This window comes from Prionailurus bengalensis, chromosome A3 (genome assembly GCF_016509475.1).
Source record: "Prionailurus bengalensis isolate Pbe53 chromosome A3, Fcat_Pben_1.1_paternal_pri, whole genome shotgun sequence".
NCBI lineage: Eukaryota > Metazoa > Chordata > Mammalia > Carnivora > Felidae > Prionailurus > Prionailurus bengalensis.
The window spans coordinates 29,729,793-29,751,546 of NC_057354.1; the positions used below are offsets into that span (position 1 = coordinate 29,729,793).

General features: G+C 41.6%; 1 protein-coding gene and 1 long non-coding RNA gene across 7 annotated transcripts in view; one reads left to right on the top strand and one right to left on the bottom strand.

Annotated features, from left to right (window-relative positions):
* PTPRA (protein tyrosine phosphatase receptor type A) overlaps positions 1-21,754 on the top strand; it is a 160,973-nt gene that overhangs the window by 111,823 nt on the left and 27,396 nt on the right. For 5 of the 6 annotated variants that reach the window (XM_043602749.1, XM_043602751.1, XM_043602748.1 and 2 more), the window contains 2 exons: positions 11,967-12,057; positions 12,976-13,052. In XM_043602749.1, coding sequence (XP_043458684.1) covers positions 11,967-12,057; positions 12,976-13,052 — 168 coding nt within the window. Of the gene's footprint in view, positions 1-7,289; positions 7,384-11,966; positions 12,058-12,975; positions 13,053-21,754 lie in introns of all 6 variants that reach the window. The other variant, XM_043602753.1, reaches the window with a different exon arrangement.
* Positions 2,055-21,148, bottom strand: LOC122496492. The gene is made up of 3 exons (XR_006300829.1): positions 21,000-21,148; positions 2,812-2,818; positions 2,055-2,065 (listed from the first exon to the last, which is right to left on the bottom strand). It is a non-coding gene; the product is annotated as an uncharacterized LOC122496492 (long non-coding RNA).

The following is a 21,754-nucleotide window of genomic DNA, read 5'->3' on the forward strand; positions in this document are numbered from 1 at the left end:
CACAGAATGGAAGCCATAGTAGCAAGGGGGAAGGGAAGAATGGTTATTGGGTGGGTGAGTCACCCACTCATATCTGTTTTATCACTGAAGGGCTTAGAGGAGTGGAGAGTGATGTGAGCAGCTTTGCACTCTGAGAAAATCATTAGCAATGATGTGGAGAATAGATAGGAAAGAGGCAAGAGTTAAAGCAGGAGACCATTTACCGGGCAAGAGTTAATGGAGTAACTTGGACTCTTTTTTGGCTATTGGAAAAATGGCATTGTGTAGTGCTCATTATTGATTGGGAACATTTACCTCATCCCTGAAGATAGCACCCAGCCTGAATACCATAGCTAGGTCCCAAATAGGCACTCTACTGTTTCATAATCTATAGTGCCCACTGCTTCTAGGTAATAGGGTTTGTGACCTCATGGCCAAATGTCTTTTTCTGTGAAATGAGTTTTTTGTTTGGAGGAATATTGCCTGAGATAAAACATTCCAGTAAATCCCTGGATGGAGGTGGTATTCCTAGAGGCGTGGTAGGCAGATTTAAACAGATATTGTGGTGAGAGCCAATTGCCATGCTACCATGGCCACTGTGTTCATGGGTTCATTGGGCTAGCACCGCAGGTAGTGGAGGAAAGGGCCGAGCAGCATCTCTTGGGTTTTTAACGGTGAATGCTATCTGGTGAGCATACAGGTGAAGCATAAATATTTCCTGTCTTTCTTGTTCCAGTTGTCCACCACCCAGGGATCGGCTTAGATCCTGACCTCCAGTGAGGTAGTGTGATACCTTGCTTGAAGTTCTGTTTCCTGGAAGGATTTCTCTTCTGTACTCATTCAGAACATCCCTTAAGTAGATTATCCCGTATTAGTCCACTTCCAGAATGGGCCAGAATGTCTCACAGAGCCATTTGTGCACTAGGCTGGACTTTTTTCTTCTGTTAACTATTGATATCATTGGGAAGTTAGGTGTGTCTAGAGTGGCTAGGTGGCAGGTATTCTGTGCACATCACTTCCATCTGGTGGTAGAATTTTGTTGGACATGTTTAAATTTGTGGCTTATTAAGTCATATAGTACTTAGCTGATAATGGGCAGCTGAAGTCACTTGAATATCTAGTTACCCATGGTCAGGCTTAAATTCTCTACCAGAGCCCGATGCTAAGCTAGCAACCCAGCTAAACTTGCTGACAGGATCATGGTTTTGTCCCCAAATCCTAAACTTTTTCATTATGATTTTTCTGCTCAGCCTTAAGCACAGACAGTTAGGGCCCCACAGAATCAACCAGAACCAATTTCTTTGTGGCCTGGGTTAGCTAAAGAGCCTTCTCTCTTTTCAGATCACTCAATAAATGAATCAGAACAAGACACCAGCATGCCTGTGGTATAGGCTGTCTTCAAAATCTAAAATGGCTCAGCATGCATCAGTCATTCCTAAGGAGGGAGGGGGATGGGCAAGGAGCAGCAACTTGTCCTTTATGTTGGAGGGGATATCCTGACATGCCACAGGTCTTTGGCTTTCAGAAAATTTGGCAGAAGTGGCAGGCCATATTTTTTATGTCCAGCCTGAACAGCTAAGGTACATAATACCTTCAAGTCCCGTGAGCTTGATGTCATCAGCATAGTTGTCAGGGTGATGCCCTGTGAAACAGACAAAATCCTCATGAACCAGATCACATCAGAGAGAGGTCAAGATGATTAATCCCTGAGGCTGCTCCTGCCATGAGAATGGGAACTGCTTCATGTAGTCTTTGTGCACAGTAGAGGAAAAAACAGCTATTAGTCAATAGCTATATTCCAGCAGTTATGCTAACTTGTAGAAAGGAGAGTGCATCTGGAAAAGCACCTGTAAATCGGCATCTCTACACGATTCGTATATTATAATCTGACATCCTTAAACACTGCCAGTCTTTTATGCTAGTTTATTTTGTAGTTTGCATGTGGGGAGGTGGTAATAGGAAGCATCAGAATAGCTAATACTAGTAGTTAACTGAGCACTCGCTTCATGCCATCACTAAACTCACACATGGAGATGTAGTATCTCATTTTCCTGCAACTTATAATCTTCTGTAGCAGTTCAGACCTCTGTAACTCACCTAGAGACTTAGCCTTTTGGCAAAGCTTGCATTTGCTCTTGCTATTTTAATGGTCCTCCTTATCCATTGGATTAAGAGACCAGTGTGGGTATTCTATCACTTTCTCTAGATAGCTGTTCCAACCATACATTGGGGAAAAATAGGTAGTTCCTAATGTAAGTGCAGTTTGGGCCAAAACTCTTTCCATCTCCTGGCCTGCAAAGGGTCCATTCTAACTAGCATAAAATAGTGACATTCTGGGTTCCCAGGAATTAGTTAGCTCAAGGCCAGAACCTAATAGATCCCAAACAGTGTATTTCTCTCTACCCCGGGGAGCTACCATGGTAGGTGGCTGTAGATTCTTAAGGGAAGGTGAAGAGGAAGTTCATGGTATATGAGTGATGATGTTATGGGGCAGAGTTCTTCCTTACATATGCCTAACACTGAAGGGTTCTGGATCGTGAACTGACCCAGGCCAGGAGTTGGGTGCAAAGGAGCCCTTTCTGTACCTTAGTGCTCTAGGCAGTCCCCCTTCACTGACCTAGGCTAGCTGCCTCCCATTTTTATTATTAGGAGCCTCACAATGATTTATCCACAACTAGAGATGTCAGAGCCCTGGTGACTATGGCCTCTGAGGCTCCTTCCATCCCACTAACATCACGAATCTCGTTTTGAAGCCAGTCCCTTCCACCAGCATCTCACTCTGGTAAAGACTGGAAAGCACTTCTGAAAGATTCCAGTGCTTTCCATACACACGTGCACTCTCTGGGAAGGCAAATGTTATCCTATCAGGGACACAGTGAAGGTGTCACTCAGAAGGTTGAGCCTCTGGGAGCCCCTGTAGCACTGATATCCCACACTTTGTGCCAAAGGCTTTCTGGCTTTTCATTGTTACTTAGCTGGATTTAGCATGCAGTCCAGGTTTCCACTGGCCAACCTAGCCTGCCATTTTGTGGCCAGTCTCCTGAGCTGTTACACTACCTGCAGAAGTTCACTTAACCATATTATAATTTGAAATTAGAAATTTGGCCTTATCCAAGAATGATGCTCTTCCCTCCTTGGTCTGAAATCTCTAAAATCTGTATCAACAACTGTTCCTATGTGATTTTTGATGATCCAACTCCATGAATTCCTGCAGTTTCCTCTAAGTATTAGCTCTTTTCTTTTCTTTTTATTTATGTATTTTAACCTCCAAATTGTGTTGTGCTTGTATCCTGGCTATCCATGAGCGATGAGAGCTGAGTTATGGGGCAGTTTTCTTCCTCATAAAAGTAGGGTGCAGTGGAGAGCATAATAAAGATTTTTAGAAGTTGGCTTTCTCCCAACTCCTCTGTTTCGGCATCATTTTCACTGTCTCACTTAAGGCCCTGTCTTTCACATGAGCCACCCAGGAAAGATGTAAATTCCATTAGCATTAACATTCAGCAATCAGCAAAATACTGAAATCTTAACATTTGGTTCACCAAAATGCATGGCACAGTCATAGAAAGGCCCTAAGTTTTGTGCTGTCTTTGGACATAAACATTTGATGTTGGAGCTGGGCTTTTTCTTATTATGTAATAGTGTCGGAAGTTACCCCACACCTTGGTTTTAATGTTTCTCATTTCCTTTTAATTGGGATTCTTCCACATCTTTACCACCAGTGAGAAAATATCCCAGGCGATTGCAAGCAGTAACTGAAGTCGGGAACTATGGGTGACTTGCTCTTTCTCATCCTGTAACTTGGTTGACATTTCCTTTCCCTTCATCTGAACCCAGTGATCAGGGGTACATCGCCCTCATTTCCCCCCTCGGTCTCTCCACCACTGCCCTGTCTAATACTAAACTGCTAAGTCAGTTAAGGTTTTTTGTTTAAAAACAGAAGTCAACTCAACCAAATTAAGCAACAACAAAAACCCAAAGCATTAATTGGGAAGCATCAAGCTGGGGAAGCTGGCAGAATCAAAAGCTGATGTGGACTACTAGCCCTGGGGCAGAACAAGCCCTATCCTGGTGGCTCTGGGGCTCTCTAGGGAAGCCTCTGCTCCTTTCTTGGTATCACAGTCCTGAGAATCTGGTCTGGCACAGTGCAGCTCAGGTGTGACTGTGCCCACATCAGTCAGCCCTGGCTGGAAAGAGAAGGAGTAACACGTAGGGCAAACATACCAGCTTGTGTCTACTGTCAGAATGATATGATCATGGGGTGAGGAAGGCCTTTTTAAGCAAAGCACAAGATTCAGAATCCACAGTGGAATAGATTGAAAGATAATAAATATATTAAAATATTAAATGTTCCTATGAAAAATGATGCCATAAAATGGCCAACTGTTAGAAACGGTTTGCCGCAGGTAGAGAATTTTTCATAATACATAAAGAGCTTCTATAAACCTGTGAGAAAAAAGTAAACAGTGCAGTAGAAAAGTTAATAGTTCCTAGAAAGAAACCAAATGGTCTATAAACATATGAAAAGCTCAACTACATATAGTAGTCAAGGAAATCCAGATTAAAACTAACCATTATTTTGGGCCTGTTGGATTTGAAAATTTAAGAAGATTGATGAAGTATGGGCAAAGGTATTGGGATACAGATACTCTTATGCACGGGTAGAGCGAGTTTAAATTGGGATAGCAGTGGAGGATGATTTGGCAATATCAATCAAATTTTAAATGTTTATACTATCTGACCTAACTTCTGGGACTCTAACAGAAAACCAAACATGTATTTGTACAAGGTTGTTCATTACAGCATTATTTATAATAGCAAAGAAAATAAAATGAAAGGCAAATATCTGTCAAATAGCAGAATGGCTAAATTATTTCTTGCATCTATTATGAAATTCTAGGAGTGTCTGGCTGGCTCACTTAGTAGGGCATGCGACTCTTGATCTCAGTGTCATGAGTTTAGGCCCCATATTGGGTGTGGAGCTTACTTAAAATAAAGATTAAAAAAAGAGGGGCACCTGGGTGACTCAGTCAGTTGAGTGTCCGACTCTTCTCCTCAGCTCAGGTCGTGATCTCAGGGTCATGAGTTCAAGCCCTGCATCGGGTTCCACGCGGACAACATTGAGCCTGCTTGGGATTCTCTCTCTCTCCTCTCTCAGCTCCTCCCCTGCTCACACGAGTGCATGCATACTCCCCCCAACCCAAAAGAAATAAACTTTTTAAAAAAATAAATAAAATTAAAAATAATAAAAAATAAATGTCTTGACCTAGATTTCTAAGTCATTGTTATGGGACAAAACACATTGCAGAGGACTATACATGGTATAATCCCATTTTTAAAAAATACTTCTTACTTTTTAAAGGTTTTATCTTTTTTTTAAGTAGGCTTCACACCCAGCATGGAGCCCAATGTGGGCTTGAACTCATGATCCTGAGATCAAGACTTGAGCTGAGATCAAGAGTCAGATGCCTTACCGACTGAGCCACCAAGGCATCCCCTAAAGATTTTATTTTTTTAAATAATCTCTACACCCAAGATCTCTACACTCATGACCCCAAGATCAAGAGTTACATGTTCTACTGACTGAGCCAGCCATTTGCCCCCCAAAATACTTTTTAAAGTCTGGAAAAATACTGTGAGCTATGAGCAGTGGTTAACTACAAGGAGGGTAGAATATAGGAGAGACATGATAGGGAACTTTCACTTTTTACTGAATTATTTGACTTTTTTAATAAGCATATTCTTTTCATAACATTTTAAAAAGTAGAGTTTTTTAATATTTTCATTTTAATAAAATGAAACTAATGGAGCTTAGCTTTAGCATAATATCCACTATACTTTAATGGATATATAACATGTGGAATAAAAGTTGATGTCCCAGCTTGAACTGTGCCCAGGAGTCTTGTGATCCAGTCTCTTTGGAAAGGAATATCACCAAATGGGAAATTGTTGTGGAGAAAAATTGGACCATGGAGGTGAACAGCTGAAGGGATAATAAGCATAGGACATGACAGCTGTTTTCAGATATTTGAGGCTAAAAGGAGAGTGTGTAGCATTTCTATGAAACCCAACAACGGCTGAAAGTTCTAGGCGATGGCCTTCGTCCTAGAGGTATAAGCTGGACGTTTTAAATTGACCAGCATTTGTCTTAGAAGCATTGAATTTATCTAAAAGAAACACTCTGAAAAGCCACTTACTGAGGTCCCTGAAGCATGTTCAAGGCTTAAAAGAAAAAGACAAAATTTAGTTAGCTTCTGAGAGGAAAAGTGACAGAGAAGAGAGAGAAGAGTAGAGACAGTGAGATGGTCTGGATCTGCCATGTCACATTGCAAGCAGGATGTGACACCCTCCCTGCTCCAACTCAGGACTCTATCTACATCCTTATAGAGACAGCTTAACTCTTGGACTTCCAAGTAGAGAAGCATGTGTGTGTGATCTGGCAACAGAACTGTGTGGCATCTGAGTAAGAGGAAGGCAGAATAGCCTGTACATTGACCGAGTTGTCTCTAAATAAATGAATCAGAGTCAGAAACCTATAGGCATCGACAGGAAATGTGTCAGGGGCTTTGGAATTCAGAGTCCAGGGAATTGGGGGTTTGGGGTGTCCAAGGGACAGAGAAGGCTCCAGCTGACCTCTGAGTTTTCCACTAGTCAGTGCAAGGTAAATACAAAAGAAACGTGTGTCTGGGTGTTGGGTCCTCCTAACCAGAATTGTTGCAATGAGATGAACTGCCTTAAAAGGAGGTAGATACCCTGTCGTGTCAGAGTCCTTAGGCACTGATGACTCTTGCTTGGGTGAGAGTGTTTGCAAGGGGATTCAGATTTAGAAGAGAATGAGACCCAGCAACCATCTGGAGATCTTAGGCAGCACAGTGAGGCAAGAAAAAAAATGAAAGGCATTAAGGATTAGAGAAGAAGAAACAAAATACGTGTTTTTGCAGAAGAGAATAATTGTCCTTGGAGAAATCCAAATACCCATCAGCTAAATTATTAGAATTAATAAGTTATTTTAGCAAGGTTGATAGATACAAAAACAGCATAAAAAATTAATGAATTTCTACACATAAGCCACAATCAGAAAATCAAATAATTTTTAAAATATGTCATTTACAGTAGCATCCAAAAGGAATAAATTTAACAAAATTTTACAGAATCTTTGGAGAAAATTATAAAAATGTTTGAAAGCATTAAAGGAAAAGCCTAAACAGTGAAGAGTTAAGATCAGTGAATTAGAAGACTCAATATTGTAAAGATGTCAATTCTCCCCAGACTGATATATAGATTCAATGCAATTCCCATAAAAATCCCAACAGGTTTTTTGTGGAACTTGACAAGCTGATTCTAAAATTTATATGGAGGAGAAAAGATTCAAGAATAGCCAAGACATTCCTGAAGAAGAAGAACAAGGTGAGGAGACCTGCCTTACCAGATATAAAGAGTTATTACAAAATTAATTAAGATAGTTTTGTATTGGCACTGGGATAGACGGATTGACCACTGGAACAAAATAGAGAGCCCCAAAGCAGATTCATGTATGAGTGGAAACTTATTTATGGCAGAAATACCATGGCAGTTTAAAGGATGGTCTTTACAATGAGTAGTGCTGGGACAGTTGAGTAACCCTTTGGAATAAATGAAGTTGAATTCTTGTTTCATACCAAACAAAAAATTGGTCCCAGTTGGCATAGACACTGTAATTTAAAAGACAAAAACAATGAAACATAGAGATAGTAATGGAGGGAAGTATACTTATGAACTCACAGTGAAAAAGGATTTACGATTTAAAATGTTGATAAAGGGAAACATTGATAAACTTGACTACATTAAAATGCAAAACTTCTGTCCATAAATAGATATGACAAAGAAAACGAAAGCACAGGCCACAACTTTGTAAAATATGTTTGTAACCCTTGTCCTGACAAAGGATGCGTATCTAGAATATATAAAGAACTCCCACAAATAAATAAGAAAATAAATAAGCAATCCAGTCGAAAAGTAGGGGAAACACTTGAGGGAATGCTGTTGACCAGGAAACTATGGAAAGATGGTGAACCTCATTAATAATCAAGGAAATGTAAATTAAACCTACATTTGCTATATTTAAAGTCTGACAGCAAATGTTGGTGAAGATACAGAAAAACTAAAACACTTCACATTGCTTTTGGGAGTGTAAATTGGTACCACTATCTCAAAAAACAGTTTGGCCTTATCTGGTAAGATTAAAGATACTCATACCTGAAACTCTTGCACATGTGCACGAGGAAACACATACAAATTAGTGCTCAAAGCAGGATTGTTAACTGTAAACAACCCAAATATTCATCAGTAGTAGAATGGATAAATAAATGGTGTGGTCTCAAAATGGAGTGCTACAAGGTAGTTGAAGTGAATGAACTTTGGCTACCTGGAGCAACCTGAGTGAATCTTCAGAATATAATGTTGGGCAAGAGAAAAGGTCACCCCTTGATTATGATTCCATTTTTATTTAAAAAAAAAAAAGACTGAACAAAAAAATATAAAATGTTCAAAGATACAGAATGTGTGGGATACAAATAAAGTAAGGTGATGGTAAACACAAAATTCTGCATTTACTTGTGGGAGGAAAAGGAAGAGGATATGAAGAGGAAGGGCCCAAAGAGAACTTCTAAGTTCAATTGTGTGATGGAGGGGCGCCTGGGTGGCTCAGTGGGTTAAGCATCTGACTCTTGTTGTCGACTCAGGTCATGATCTCAGGGTTTGTGAGTTCAAGCCCAACATCAGGCTCTGGGCTGATAGTGAGGAGCTTTCTTGGGATTCTCTCTCTGCTCCTCCCCTGCTTGCTCTCTTTCTCTCTCTAGAAAATAAATAAATAGACTTAAATTGTGCAATGGATATCCTTTTTTATAAATATAAAAGTTGAAAACAATTTTTTTTTTCAACGTTTATTTTATTTTTTTTGGGACAGAGAGAGACAGAGCATGAACAGGGGAGGGGCAGAGAGAGAGGGAGACACAGAATTGGAAACAGGCTCCAGGCTCTGAGCCATCAGCCCAGAGCCCGACGCGGGGCTCGAACTCACAGACCGTGAGATCGTGACCTGGCTGAAGTCGGACGCTCAACCGACTGCGCCACCCAGGCGCCCCAAAAACAATTTTTTTTAAAAAAACTTGACATTAAAAAAAAATGATTTCATTCATAGCCTGGCTTCCAGAAAGAGCTTAAGCAAGGGATGACATGGTCTTTGATGCCACCTAGTGTTTCTAGAGATTTTAACATCTGGTAGCCTTCTGGTTCAGATGCTTGTGCCTCGCTCTGTGAACTAGGTTTTTCAGAGTAGAAACTGAAAGTATAGAGTTCCCCGCCACCCCCCCCCCCACCTTGTTTTCACCCCTGCCCTGGATTCTTCAGTGTGACCCATTGCATGTAGCACCAAGTTCTCTGGGTCAGGCCCTTTCTTTTCTCTTGCCAAACAATGGTGCCTGTTTCTCCCTAACTTTCCTTTTAGGGGTCTCAGCCTTGCTGGAGACCTAGTTTTCCTGCATCGTCACTATGGGAAGCTGGGAATGCTGATTGGACTATAAGGTGTGGTCATTGTCCTAACCGACCCCTGAGGCCTATTTTCAAGAGTCTTGCTGTCACTACTTGTGCTCTACATCATTTTAGACAAGGGGTGTACGGAAAAATAATGTCTCTGGCTTGTCATGAAGACTTGTATCTCATCCTGCCCTGTAGCAGGGTGGAAACCTATGGACATCTAACCTGTCTGGAAGAAGAGAAGGCAAACCGGGGGTGAACTGGGAAATTCCAGTCTTCAGTCAGGTCTCTGTTCCATGTGCAAGAGTCCAGCCCAGGAAACTCCCTTTTCCCCTTTAGGTATTGGCAGCGCAGGGTCTAAGGAAATGCCTCTCTCCGTAAAATGACATGCAGAACCTGCAGGACTTTAACTCTGAAAGGAAATTCTCATGAGCGAGTGAAGGCAGGTAGACTATGAGACCCTGACTTCTGTTAGGGTCTCCCACTTTAGTTTCTCCTACTGTGATCTTGCTTGTTCCTGGGAAGTGTATTTGTTCTCTTCTTAAAGCTTTTGCATCTGTCTGGAAAAATTTGTTGCGTTTAGGCTGGCATTTCTTTTATTTAATGGTACACTTCTTTGATATTCAGAGCTAGAAACCTGAGAGTCATCCTTTATTCCAGTCTCTCTTCCCAACCCACCTTCCCATCTCTAATTCTAACTCCAGAATATGTGTCAGATGCATCTTTCCTTGTACCATCATCTTCATGCTCCCATTCTTGCCTTCCCACTGGTCCCTTTTCCACATAGCAGCCAGAGTGATTCTTTAACATGTAAGTTGGAGTACAGTTGAAGAGCCTTACATGGTTTTCTCATACACTGAAAATAAAATTCAAACCCTCTGTTCAAGGACCTACATGGAATTGTACATACTATCCTTGCCAAGCTTCTCCCCTCCACTTCCTCTTGCCGTCCTCACCAACCACATTCCACGTTGTCTACCGAATACCCTCACTAGCCTTTCATTCGCCTCACACAGCCAGGCCTTCTCCTGCCTCTGGGTCATCACAGATGTTGGTCTCTGTGCCTAGAATACTACTTTCCACACTTCTCCTTCCTCATCGAGACCCACCCTTAATCTAAATTTGGGTATTTCTTAGGCTTCCTGATACTTTCTGTAGTAACATTCTGTTCTTTCATTGTACTTATCATGGTATGTAATTTATATTTATTTGTTTTATTTGTTTAATGTCTTTCACAAGTTTGTACTGTCCTTGAGAAGAAGGACTGTGTATATGACTGATTCACCACTGTTGGCTCTGTATTTATCCCAGCACCTAATAGGTACATAATGTATATCTGTCAAAAAAAAATAAATGAAAAGTAGTACATGAACCATGATTTACTTAACTGTTCCCCTACTGTTGAAAACTGAGGTTGTTTTCAGTTTTGGGTCGTTCCAAACAATGATAAAGTAAATAATTTGAGCAAAGATTTTTATTTCCTCAGGCTAGATTCTCAGAAGTAGAGTTGCTAGGTCAAGAGTATGGATACTTTTAAGGCTCATAAAACATATTTCCAAATCATTTGTCAGAAAGGTTATCTAGGTTGGAATTTGAAACTTTCTTTTTTTGCTTTCTGAATTTTGAATATATGGAGCATGTAAGAAGAAAGCAATTCAATTAATAAAACTTAGCTTCCCACTCCTGTAAAACTAATTTATTGAATGCTTATTCTGTGCCAGACATGAGATTATGGTATTTACTCCTCATGTGGCAGATATCATTAGCCCAGTTGTACAGATGAGGAAATGTTCTAGAAAGTTTAACAGATTTTCTCAAGTTCATACAATCCAGACTGTCTCATGTCAAACCATTTATTTCTACCCACACACTTCCCAGTGCTAAAATGGTGCAGATTCAGTGTCACTTAACCCAAATCCTCTGCTTCCTAACTGCTGTGTCCATGTGAGTGCCCTCCCACCCATCTGCTTGTCCTTGCTTTCTTGCCACGTGGTACGGGAGACGGGGCTGTCATACCCTTCAGGTCCCTAGAGAGGGCTTAACTCAGCTGACCATCCAGACCCCTCCTGTGTGGTTCACTCTGAGATGCTTCTCATCTTTGCATGTTGGTTAACCTGGGGATAAATGGCCCCTTCAGTTCTGTCCCCATTCCTGTTTACAGGGGTGGTCCATTTTGACCCAGCATTGTAACAGATCCCTAACCACTCAGTAATCATATAAAGAGCATGCTGCACTTTCAGTAACAGAAAGGGTATTCTGCCCCCTGGGGATTCTTGGTGTTAAACTCTAAGGAGCTTGCAGGCTATATTTAGAGGAGTGGTACACTCTCTGTGTTAGGCTGCAAGTATTCCCTGGGCCCATCTTTTTCCCCCAAGTAAGGGTACAACTTGCTGTCAGGTTGGGGGATAGTGCAGCATTTGGCATGTTTGGTATTTATCCCTGTTAGTAACTTCCTGTAATTTCTCTTAACCTTTCAGGCTCTCCCTGCTTGTCCTATCCAAGCCACCTGTGAAGCTGCCTCCAAGGAGGAAAACAAGGAAAAAAATCGATATGTCAACATCTTGCCTTGTGAGTGTTCGTAGAGTTTCCTGGCGTATAATCTGAAACTGCATCTCTAGCCAGATTTTTTGAGGATGGAAAGAATCTCGTGGTTGATCATAGGAGAGCTGGTAATAAGAGTAGGGTCAAACCTTTGGGCTGGGAGAGCCTTTGTGGACCCCAGAGTGACCCCAGGTGCTCATCAAGTTCAATGAGGAGCTTGCCCATAGGCCTCAAGTTTCTGGGTCAAGAGGAGCAATTTCACCAGGACCGGATAGGAAGTATGTGGTTGTTACAGGTTTTTGTAGTGCTTATCGCAATGAAATCCTAATACAGAGTTCTCTTCATTAACCCCTTCCCAGAGTTAGTCATTGCTAGTCAGTTGATTTATAACCTAACAGACATTTGTCTAGGCCAGTGGTCTCCAAAATGGGGTGTGTATAATCCAGTGGGATGGGAGAGCAAAATGTTGAACTGTGCTTTGTTTTTATAATTGCCTTTTCAAAAAATATCCTTTAAAAAAATTTCTGGTGTATTTTTGGGTACATACTATAATAGAGATCACTATACTAGGCCTTTATAGATACTGAAGTTTTCTTATTAATATATGAACATATGCATATTACATAATTTTTTTTTAAATATAATTGGTATCCTGGTTACATTGTTCTGACTTTTTTCTTTTAATGGTGTATATTGGCAGTTCATCTGTCAAGAAACAGAAGCATTCACTTTCCTTTTTATCAACTGCTTACTGTTGCATGTTGTGAATATATCTTAATTTATTTAACTAGTCTCTGAATAATAGCTGAGATGTGTCTAAATTTTTGCTGTTATAAACAGTGCTGCATTGACATCTTAATACATGTGTGTCTCTGTGCACATAGGCACAGATGTCTCAACCGGCCTGGTTGTATCGTTAACTGAAACGTTAAATTTTTTTTCTAGATGATCATTCTAGAGTCCATCTGACACCAGTTGAAGGAGTTCCAGATTCTGATTACATCAATGCTTCATTCATCAATGTAAGGAACTTGAGCTTTTCTCATTATTACCTTGAATGACTGTTGGCTACCATTACTGGCTCCTTCCCAGCTGCACATTAGAAGGAGTATTTGTGATGGCAAGTTGTCCCTAAGGAGTCTAATTTTTTTAAGACACTGAAAAATTCTTTTTTTTTTTTAATTTAACTTGTTTTATTTATTTATTTATTTATTTATTTATTTATTTATTTATTTATTTATTTTGATTTACATCCAAATTAGTTAGCATATAATGCAACAATGATTTCAGGAGTAGATTCCTTAGTGCCCCTTACCCATGTAGCCCATCCCCCCCTCCCACAACCCCTCCAGTAACCCTGTTTGTTCTCCAGATTTATGAGTCTCTTCTGTTTTGTCCCCCTCCCTGTTTTTATATTATTTTTGTTTCCCTTCCCTTAAAGTCCTCATATGAGTGAAGTCATTTGATTTTTGCCTTTCTCTGACTGACTAATTTCACTTAGCATAATACCCTCCAGTTCCATGCACGTAGTTGCAAATGGCAAGATTTCATTCTTTTTGATTGCCGAGTAATACTCATTGTATATATACATACCACATCTTCTTTATCCATTCATCCATCGATGGACATTTGGGCTCATTCCATACTTTGGCTATGTCGATAGTGCTGCTATAAACATGGGGGTGCATGTGTCCCTTCAAAACAGCACTCCTGTATCCCTTGGATAAATACCTAGTAGTGCAATTGCTGGGTCGTAGGGTAGTTCTATTTTTAGTTTTTTGAGGAACCTCCATACTGTTTTCCAGAGTGGCTGCACCAGCTTGCATTCCCACGAAAAATTCTTTTTAAAGACCAGGTAGTTTCATGTGTATTCTTATGTTTACCCTGTCATCATTCCCAGAGATTTCCCATGCAAAAATCTGAATCTAAATGTGTACTTTTCTATAAGAGTCCGTGAATCCTTTATTGAACTTATTCAGATGACTAAGAACAAAAGCAGGTCTTGTTATCTTTAGTAAAAGTATGGGAGAACAGGGCAAGAATATCTGACACCAGGTAAGTCTGGTTAGCTGTGAGGGAAGAGCTGAAACTGGGAGGGGATTTTTTAGTGGTGATTTAGAGAATGTTTACAGAAATGGTTTAAGAGACTTGAGTACATTTTGTGGGCTGTGAGGAACCAGTAAAGAAGGTTTGAGAAAGAAGGTTTGAGAAAGAGCAAGCTAGCAAGAGCAAACCTGACTACCGAAGCAGGATGTGCGAAGAGAACAGTGATAGAATTTGCACACCACAGTTCACAGCAGCATTAATCACAGTACCCAAAAGGTGGAAGCAACCCAAGTGTCCATCAGTGGATGAATAGATAAGTACAATGTATATACATACAGTGGAGTATTATTCAGTCTCAAAAAAAGGAGGAAATTCTGACACATTACAATTCTGAAGACATTATACTGAGTGAAAGAAGCTGGCCACAAAAGGACAAATATTTTCTGATTCCACTTACACAAGGTACCTGCAGTGGTCAAATTCATAGAGACAGAATGTAGAGTGGTGGTTGCCACGGGCTGAGGTGAGAGGGGAATGGGGAATTGTTTAATGAGTAGAGAGTTTCAGTTGAGAAAGATGAAAAAGTTCTGGAGGTGGATGGTGGTAATAGTTGTCCAGCAGTGAAAATAAACTTAATACCACAGAACCGTACACTTAAAAATGGCTAAAATGGGGGGCGTCTGGGTGGCTCACTTGGTTAAGCCGACTTCGGCTCAGGTCATGATCTCACGGCTCATGAGTTCGAGCCCTGCATCAGGCTCTGTGCTGACAGCTCAGAACCTGGAGTCTGCTTCTGATTCTGTGTCTCCCTGTCTCTCTGCCCCTCCCCTGCCCACGTTCTGTCTCTGTCTCTCTCACTCAAAAATAAATATAAAAAAATTTTTTTAAAGAATACTGATGGAGAGATTAGCATTGAACATGAAAAACGGCATTTGTTCCCCTGAGATTGATGGTAAAGGAGAATATTGAATAGATAGAGATGGTTTGTAGATGTGGGTATTTAAGTTTATTTATTTTGAGAGAGAGAGCATGCGAGCAGGGTTGAGGCAGAGAGAGAGGGAGAGAGAGAGTCCCAAGCAGGCTCTGCATTGTCAGCACAGAGCCCAATGTGGGGCTCAAAGTCATGAACCATGAGATCATGACCTCAGCCAAAATCAGGAGTCAGATGCTTAACCGACTGAGCCACCTGGTGCCCCCCATCTGTTTTCTAAGAAGTCAAGTTCTGGTTATCTGGTGGAAAAAAGGGGATTGGACTGTGACATTAGAGTAATGAAAGTTTTAGAGTAGCTTCTGAGATCAGTAAGAAAGAATACTGAAAAGAAAAAAAAAGGGCATGTCTAGCTGCACTGAGGGGCCAGGATGGAAACCATTGATGTGTGCGGCCTCAGTTGTGTGATTTTTCTCTAGCTGTACCCTAGGATTGGTAATATGCAGAGAAGTTGTGGTATTCAGACAAAGGGGCTGCTTCAAGTAGTCAGCCGTGTGCTAGAGGTTCAGTAGAGAAACGGAGTAACATTTGGAACACTAGGGAAAGGTGGTGGGGTCAAGGAACTCTAGGTCTTGAGAAGGTGGAAGAACAATCTTGGGATAAGACAAGGAGAAAGATGGAGGAACAAGAGACTACCCAACAAATAGGCTATTGGGTGAACTTCAGAAATGGAGCAGTCCATGCTCACTGGAGTAGATTTGCTGACATTCTTGTATGTTTTTAACACGATGGTCATGTGTTTATAGTTGGAAGGAAAGGCAGCCTAGAAGAGACATGATGGATGCCGCTAGATAAGGAAAATAAAGAAAGGCTAGTGATCAGCTGGGATTCCCAGGCTTCTTTCAAGGATTGTGATGAAAGGGATGGGAGGAACAGCTTGACTGTTACACAGAAGAATATAGCAATATATTGCTATAGAATGTATCCATGTGTAGATAAAAGAATACTCAACTAAAAGTGGTCTAGATGGGAACATGTATTTATCTCATATAATCTGAAGACAGTTGTAGGCCAGTTCTAGCGTTGGCTGAGTCCGTGACTTTCTTAAGAAGCACCCAGATGCTCCCATCTTTCTACTTGCTTACCTTCTTCCTGTCCACGTTATCTTTGTGGTCACAAGATGGCTGCAGCAGTTCCAAGCATTCCTTATAAATACAACAAACAGCGTAGGTGGGGAACATTTCTGCACATGCTTTACCCTTTTTAGGGAATGTGACCTTTTCCAGAAGCTTCTGCAGCACCATGCTCTTCAGGGTCAGCAGGCCAGGGTTGGATCACATGCTTATACCTGTCTCTAGTCACTAGATAGGGCATTGAGAATTACCGTGATTTACCCTTCTGAAGCTGGGAGTGGTCACCTTACAAGCCAGTGGAAAGTAAATATCCAAACAAAATCATGGTTCTGATGGCAAGGAAGAAAGGGAAGAGTGGCTTTTTTAGTTGGTAACCAGCATTGTGTATCACCGTAATCAATTTGCCTCCTCCCTGCCTTGAGGGTGAAGACAGTCAAAAATTAGTTGGATGTTAAGGACATTCACTTTCGAATGTCCCCTTTCTGAGAGCTTTCTACTTTTCTTCCTTTCTGGTCTTATACTCTAATAAACTTTTGCCTGCTGCTCAAAAAAAAAAAAAAAAGTTGGATGTTAAAGATGGTAAGCAGTAAGATGGGTTTATTCATGGTGGTGGTGAGTAAGGGTCTAGGAGGAAACAAGACCATTCCTTTGACTGTGCTTAGTTGGAGCTCACGTTGGGGCATCCTATAATGCTTTGATGGTTACTGAAGAGTTATTAACAGGTGAGATGAAAGTTTAGATGAAGAGAGTTAAATTTCGGACCCTTATGATCTCAGTGAAAGTAGAAAGGCAGGAAAAAGCTTAAGGTTAACTATGAGTAAGAGTCAGGGATTAAAGAAGATTTAGGTCCACAGGTTTTTTTGAGCACCTGCTTTGTGCGGAGCACTGTGTGGGTAGGCTTAAAGGTTACAGAGATAACATTTGGTCCCTGTTACGACACACAGACCATTTCCTTTAGTGAGCAATGTGTATGAAGCTAGTATTGCCAAGTTCTGTGGGACTTAGTAGAGAACCATTCAGACAACTTGGTGATCCAGTAGAGCTAAATATTGAAGGGTAACTCTGAGATCAAGAGAAGAAAGATGGGCAGAAACTTCAAAGCAAGAGGAGAAGCATGAGCAAAGTCAGAGACTGGAAACTGCAATCTTAGATTATAAGGTATAAGATGGGAAATTTAAAAAAAAAAAAAGATAGGAAGTCATGGGAGAATTGGTAGGGACTGCGTCTTAGAAGGCACTGAATATTAGATGTGTCCACTGGGGTTCTTAGTTGCAGACAACAGAGTCCACTTTTTATCTACCCTCATAGTCAAGAAAGGGTTTATTATAAGATACTGACTGGGTAGCTCACAAAATCTGTGGGAGAGCCAGTGAATCAAGCTAAGGTGCTGTCAGCAAGGAACAGAACAGCTGTAGATGAGCCCAGCTATCCCATGTGACTTGAAAACCTCTGCACAGGTGCTACAGAACTGGATGCTTCTACTGCCATACTTGGTCAAAGACCCTCTAGCACAGTCACCTTCTCACATTGCTTATTTACTTCTGCCCCAGATTTGGTATGGGAGCATCTGCTAGTAACAAACTAGATCTTATACAGAAGTGAGCTGCAAGGGAATCTGGGGAATATAGCTTTTCATTTCTAAGCCTCTATAGTAAGAAAGTCCAGCTACAAGGAGGTGGGACTGGGTGCTGAGTGAGCCATCTTGTAGTATCTGCAAATTTTCAGTACAGCTAAAGGTTTTGATTAATTCTCTAGGCAGTGAGGTTTAAAGGCGTTAAAGACAAGGAGTGACATGGCCACATTTGTTTATTGATCATTTAGGTTTACCATGTGCAACATGGATTTAGGAGGGACCAATTGGATAGTAGCAGGGTACAGATAATGAGGGCCTATGGAAGGGTTGGAGAGGAAGCAACAAAGTAAAAACTTTAAAGGTAGAATCTAGCACTTGGTGATTAATTGTATATGTGAGAGACTATAGGGTGATACTCCATAGGGCGTATATGGAGTATAGGGTGGTCCACATGGGTGTATCCACCAGACAGTTGGTCATATTGATCTGGAGTTCAGAGGAGATATTCCAAAGCCATGGCCTTGGAAGTCATTAGTGAAAGAAAAGTGGGGCCTGGCCCCCCCCCCCCAGCCTCTGCCAGGCACACTGAGCAAGAGGGGCTCATGAGTGACACAGAGGGAGACCAGGAGAGAAGAGTATCTCAGAGGGAAAAGGATAAAGAAAGCATTGAGGAAGCATCAGGTTGTCAGCAGGGTTAGAAATCACTGGGAAATAAAGAGCAGATATGCTTTGGACTTGGAGTATAGGGGCAAACAGTGTCCTTTGCTGAAACAAATAGAGGACATCTATTGTGGGCTGTCAGTTATTCACACTTAACCAAACTTTTTCCCTCTATTGAAGAATAGTTTCTACAACGAAAATGTAAATATTTAAAGTGTAGAATTCAGAATTGCAGTGATAACAGTTCTGCTGTCATCAGCATTATAAAAATATTTGGGGGGTGGGGGGACTGGGTGGCTCAGTCGGTTGAGCATCCGACTTTGGCTCAGGTCATGATCTCGCAGTCTGTGAGTTCGAGCCCCGTGTTGGGCTCTGTGCTCAGAGCTCAGAGTGTGGAGCCTGCTTTGGATTCTGTGTCTCCCTCTCTCTCTGCCCCTCCCCCGCTCATATTCTCTCTTTCTCTCTCTCTCTCTCTCTCTCTCTCTCTCTCTCTCTCTCTCTCAAAAATAAACATTAAAAAAAACACCATTTTTTAAAGCCTGTTTATTTTGAGAGAGAGAGAGAGAGAGAGAGAGAGAGAGAGAGCATGAGCAGGGGAGGGGCAATGAGAGAGGGAGAGAGAGAGAGAGAGAGAGAGAGAGAGAGAGAGAGAGAATCCCAAGTAGGCTCCGCACTGCCAGCATGGAGCCCAGTGCAGGGCTTGAACTCATGAACTGCAAGGTCATTACCTGAGCGGAAATCAAGAGTCAGGCGCTGAACCAACTGAGCCACCCAGGCGCCCCTAAAAACATTTTTAACAATTTTATTGAGATGTAATTCACATACCATAATTTTCACCCATTAAAGTGTACAACTTAGTGGTTTTTAGTATATTCACAGATGTGTGTAATCATCACTATCCAACTTTAGAATGTTTTCATAACCTCAAAGAAACTTTCACCCCCTAGGTATTGCCTCTTATAGAACATTTTGCCTCAATAAGAGCTTTATTGTTTGGAGCACCTGGGTCGCTCAGTTAAGCATCCGACTCTAGACCTCAGCTCAGGTCTTGATCTCCAGGTCATGAGTTCAGGCCCCGTGTTGGGCTGTGCACTGGGCGTGAAGCCTGCTTAAAAAAAAGAAAAAAGAACTTTATTGTTTATTTACAGTTAACCCCCATTTCCACCCCTGGCAACCCTTTAACAAGCCCTTTTCACAGAGAGCTGAGATGAAATGTGGGTCTTGAAGAGACGTGGTTCCCAGCACCATAGAGTGGTGGCAGCAAGCAGGGGGGAGTGAGACGTAAGGTTCGGAAAGCACAAAGGTCTGAAAGCAAACCTGACATTGGTCACAGGAGGTGATGAAACCGACAGTGACACAGTTGGCAAGTGGGTTTTCAACCTGGAGTCTTACCTTAAATGTCTAAGAGTATATAGGGTCTTTAGAAGTGTTTATTTTTAACTCATAGGAATGTAGCTACTGGAGCGAGCTAGGTTTTGAATTTCAGAATTCTAAGATGTCTCAAAAACCAGGCAGTCACATTTTATCTTTCCCTTGATCATAACACAAGGAAAAGCAGTAGTTTTGCCTCATTCTAGTTACACCTTATTGGTTAAGCAGTGCTGCCATATCACAATACCAGCATGCTTGCATAGGGGACATATGGCATACTCTTGGTTAGGACAGGAAGCACTTTGTGGCTGGACCCTCCAACAGTGCTTTTTAACTATTCATGGCCCACATGCTCCTGTGAGAATTTAGCAGTGCCTTCTTGTGGAGCAGGGATATGACATGGCTTAACATACTCCAAGAGCTTCTCAGCCAGTTAAGGCTTTCTCAGTTTTCATCTTCTAATGATTAAAAACATTTGCAGAAACATGAATTCCCCTTCTCAATAAAAACTTTAACAAGCTCATTACTGACTCTAAACACGTCTAGTTCTGGGCCTAAAGCTTTCTACTGTGCTAGGAAGGAACTCAGCCCTGCTCTGGTTTGAACTAGAATAGGACGTGGCTTCTCAGACTCAGGCCCCCTCCTTTTTTCTCCTACTGCCTTGCACACTTGTATTCCACACCGTTTTCTTGGTGTGAAATGGTGTCCCATCTGTGAAGCTGCCTCCTTCCTCACTGCCCACTCTGTGTCTGTCTTTGAGCAGCAGAGGGTGATTTACAATCCTTAAATCAGATGATTTTCACTTACCTAGGACTTCGCAAGTGAACACTACATTAAACAAGAGGTTGAAAAGATACATAACTAAAACAAAGACTGAAAAAGAAAGTTACTGCCAGCTGTTAGTTTTTCAGAGGCCCCTTTTCTGTTACATGGCATTCCCAGGCCCCTTTGCTTCTTGTCTCCTACTACCTGTCATGGAGAACCCCATTGTCTAACACTGGGAACTATTCCACATACCCACAGGCTATTCCCCAAAAGTTTTTTTACCTGGGTAAAGCATTATCAAAGAAATAACCCCTTAAAAGAGAAGAACCCCTTTTCCTTCCTCATGAGGGTCCAGCTTCATCCCTGGAACCACCACATATGCTTCTGCCTTAGAGGGTTCCTGTCCATTAACATTAACATTAAGACCTAGATTGTCAGCTGCTGAGAAAGCATCAGAAACAGTCTAGCTGCTGGTCTGTGGTGAACCGCGGACGCGGGTCTCTGTTCCACAGGATGGGGTTTGTTAAAGTTGTCAAGAATAAGGCTTACTTCAAGAGATACCAGGTGAAATTTAGAAGAAAACGAGAGGGTAAAACTGATTACTATGCCCGGAAACGCTTGGTAATTCAGGATAAAAATAAGTACAACACACCTAAATACAGAATAATAGTTCATGTAACCAACAGAGATCTCATTTGTCAGATTGTTTATGCCCATATAGAAGGAGACATGATAGTTTATACAGCTTATGCTCATGAACTCCCCAAGTGTGGTGTGAAGGTTGGCCTGACAAGTTATGCTGCAGCATATTGTACTGGCCTGCTGCTGGCCTGCAGGCTTCTCCAGGCTTATCTCCATGGATAAGATCTATAAAGGCCAAGTAGAAGTGACTGGAGATGAATACAATGTGGAAAGCATTGAGGTCAACCCGGTGCCTTCACCTGCTGTTTGGATACAGGGCTAAGAAAGAAGTTAAAAAGAAGATGTGGAACCATCCCCAAATGTCTGTTGCCCAGCAGAAAGATGGGGTAGCTCAGAAGAAGGCAAGCTTCCTTAGAAGCTGAGAAGTGGGCTGCTGAGAGCTCATAAACCAAACCACAATTTTTTTTTTTAATATATGAAATTTATTGTCAAATTGGTTTCCATACAACACCCAGTGCTCATCCCAAAAGGTGCCCTCCTCAATACCCATCACCCACCCTCCCCTCCCTCCCACCCCCCATCAACCCTCAGTTTGTTCTCAGTTTT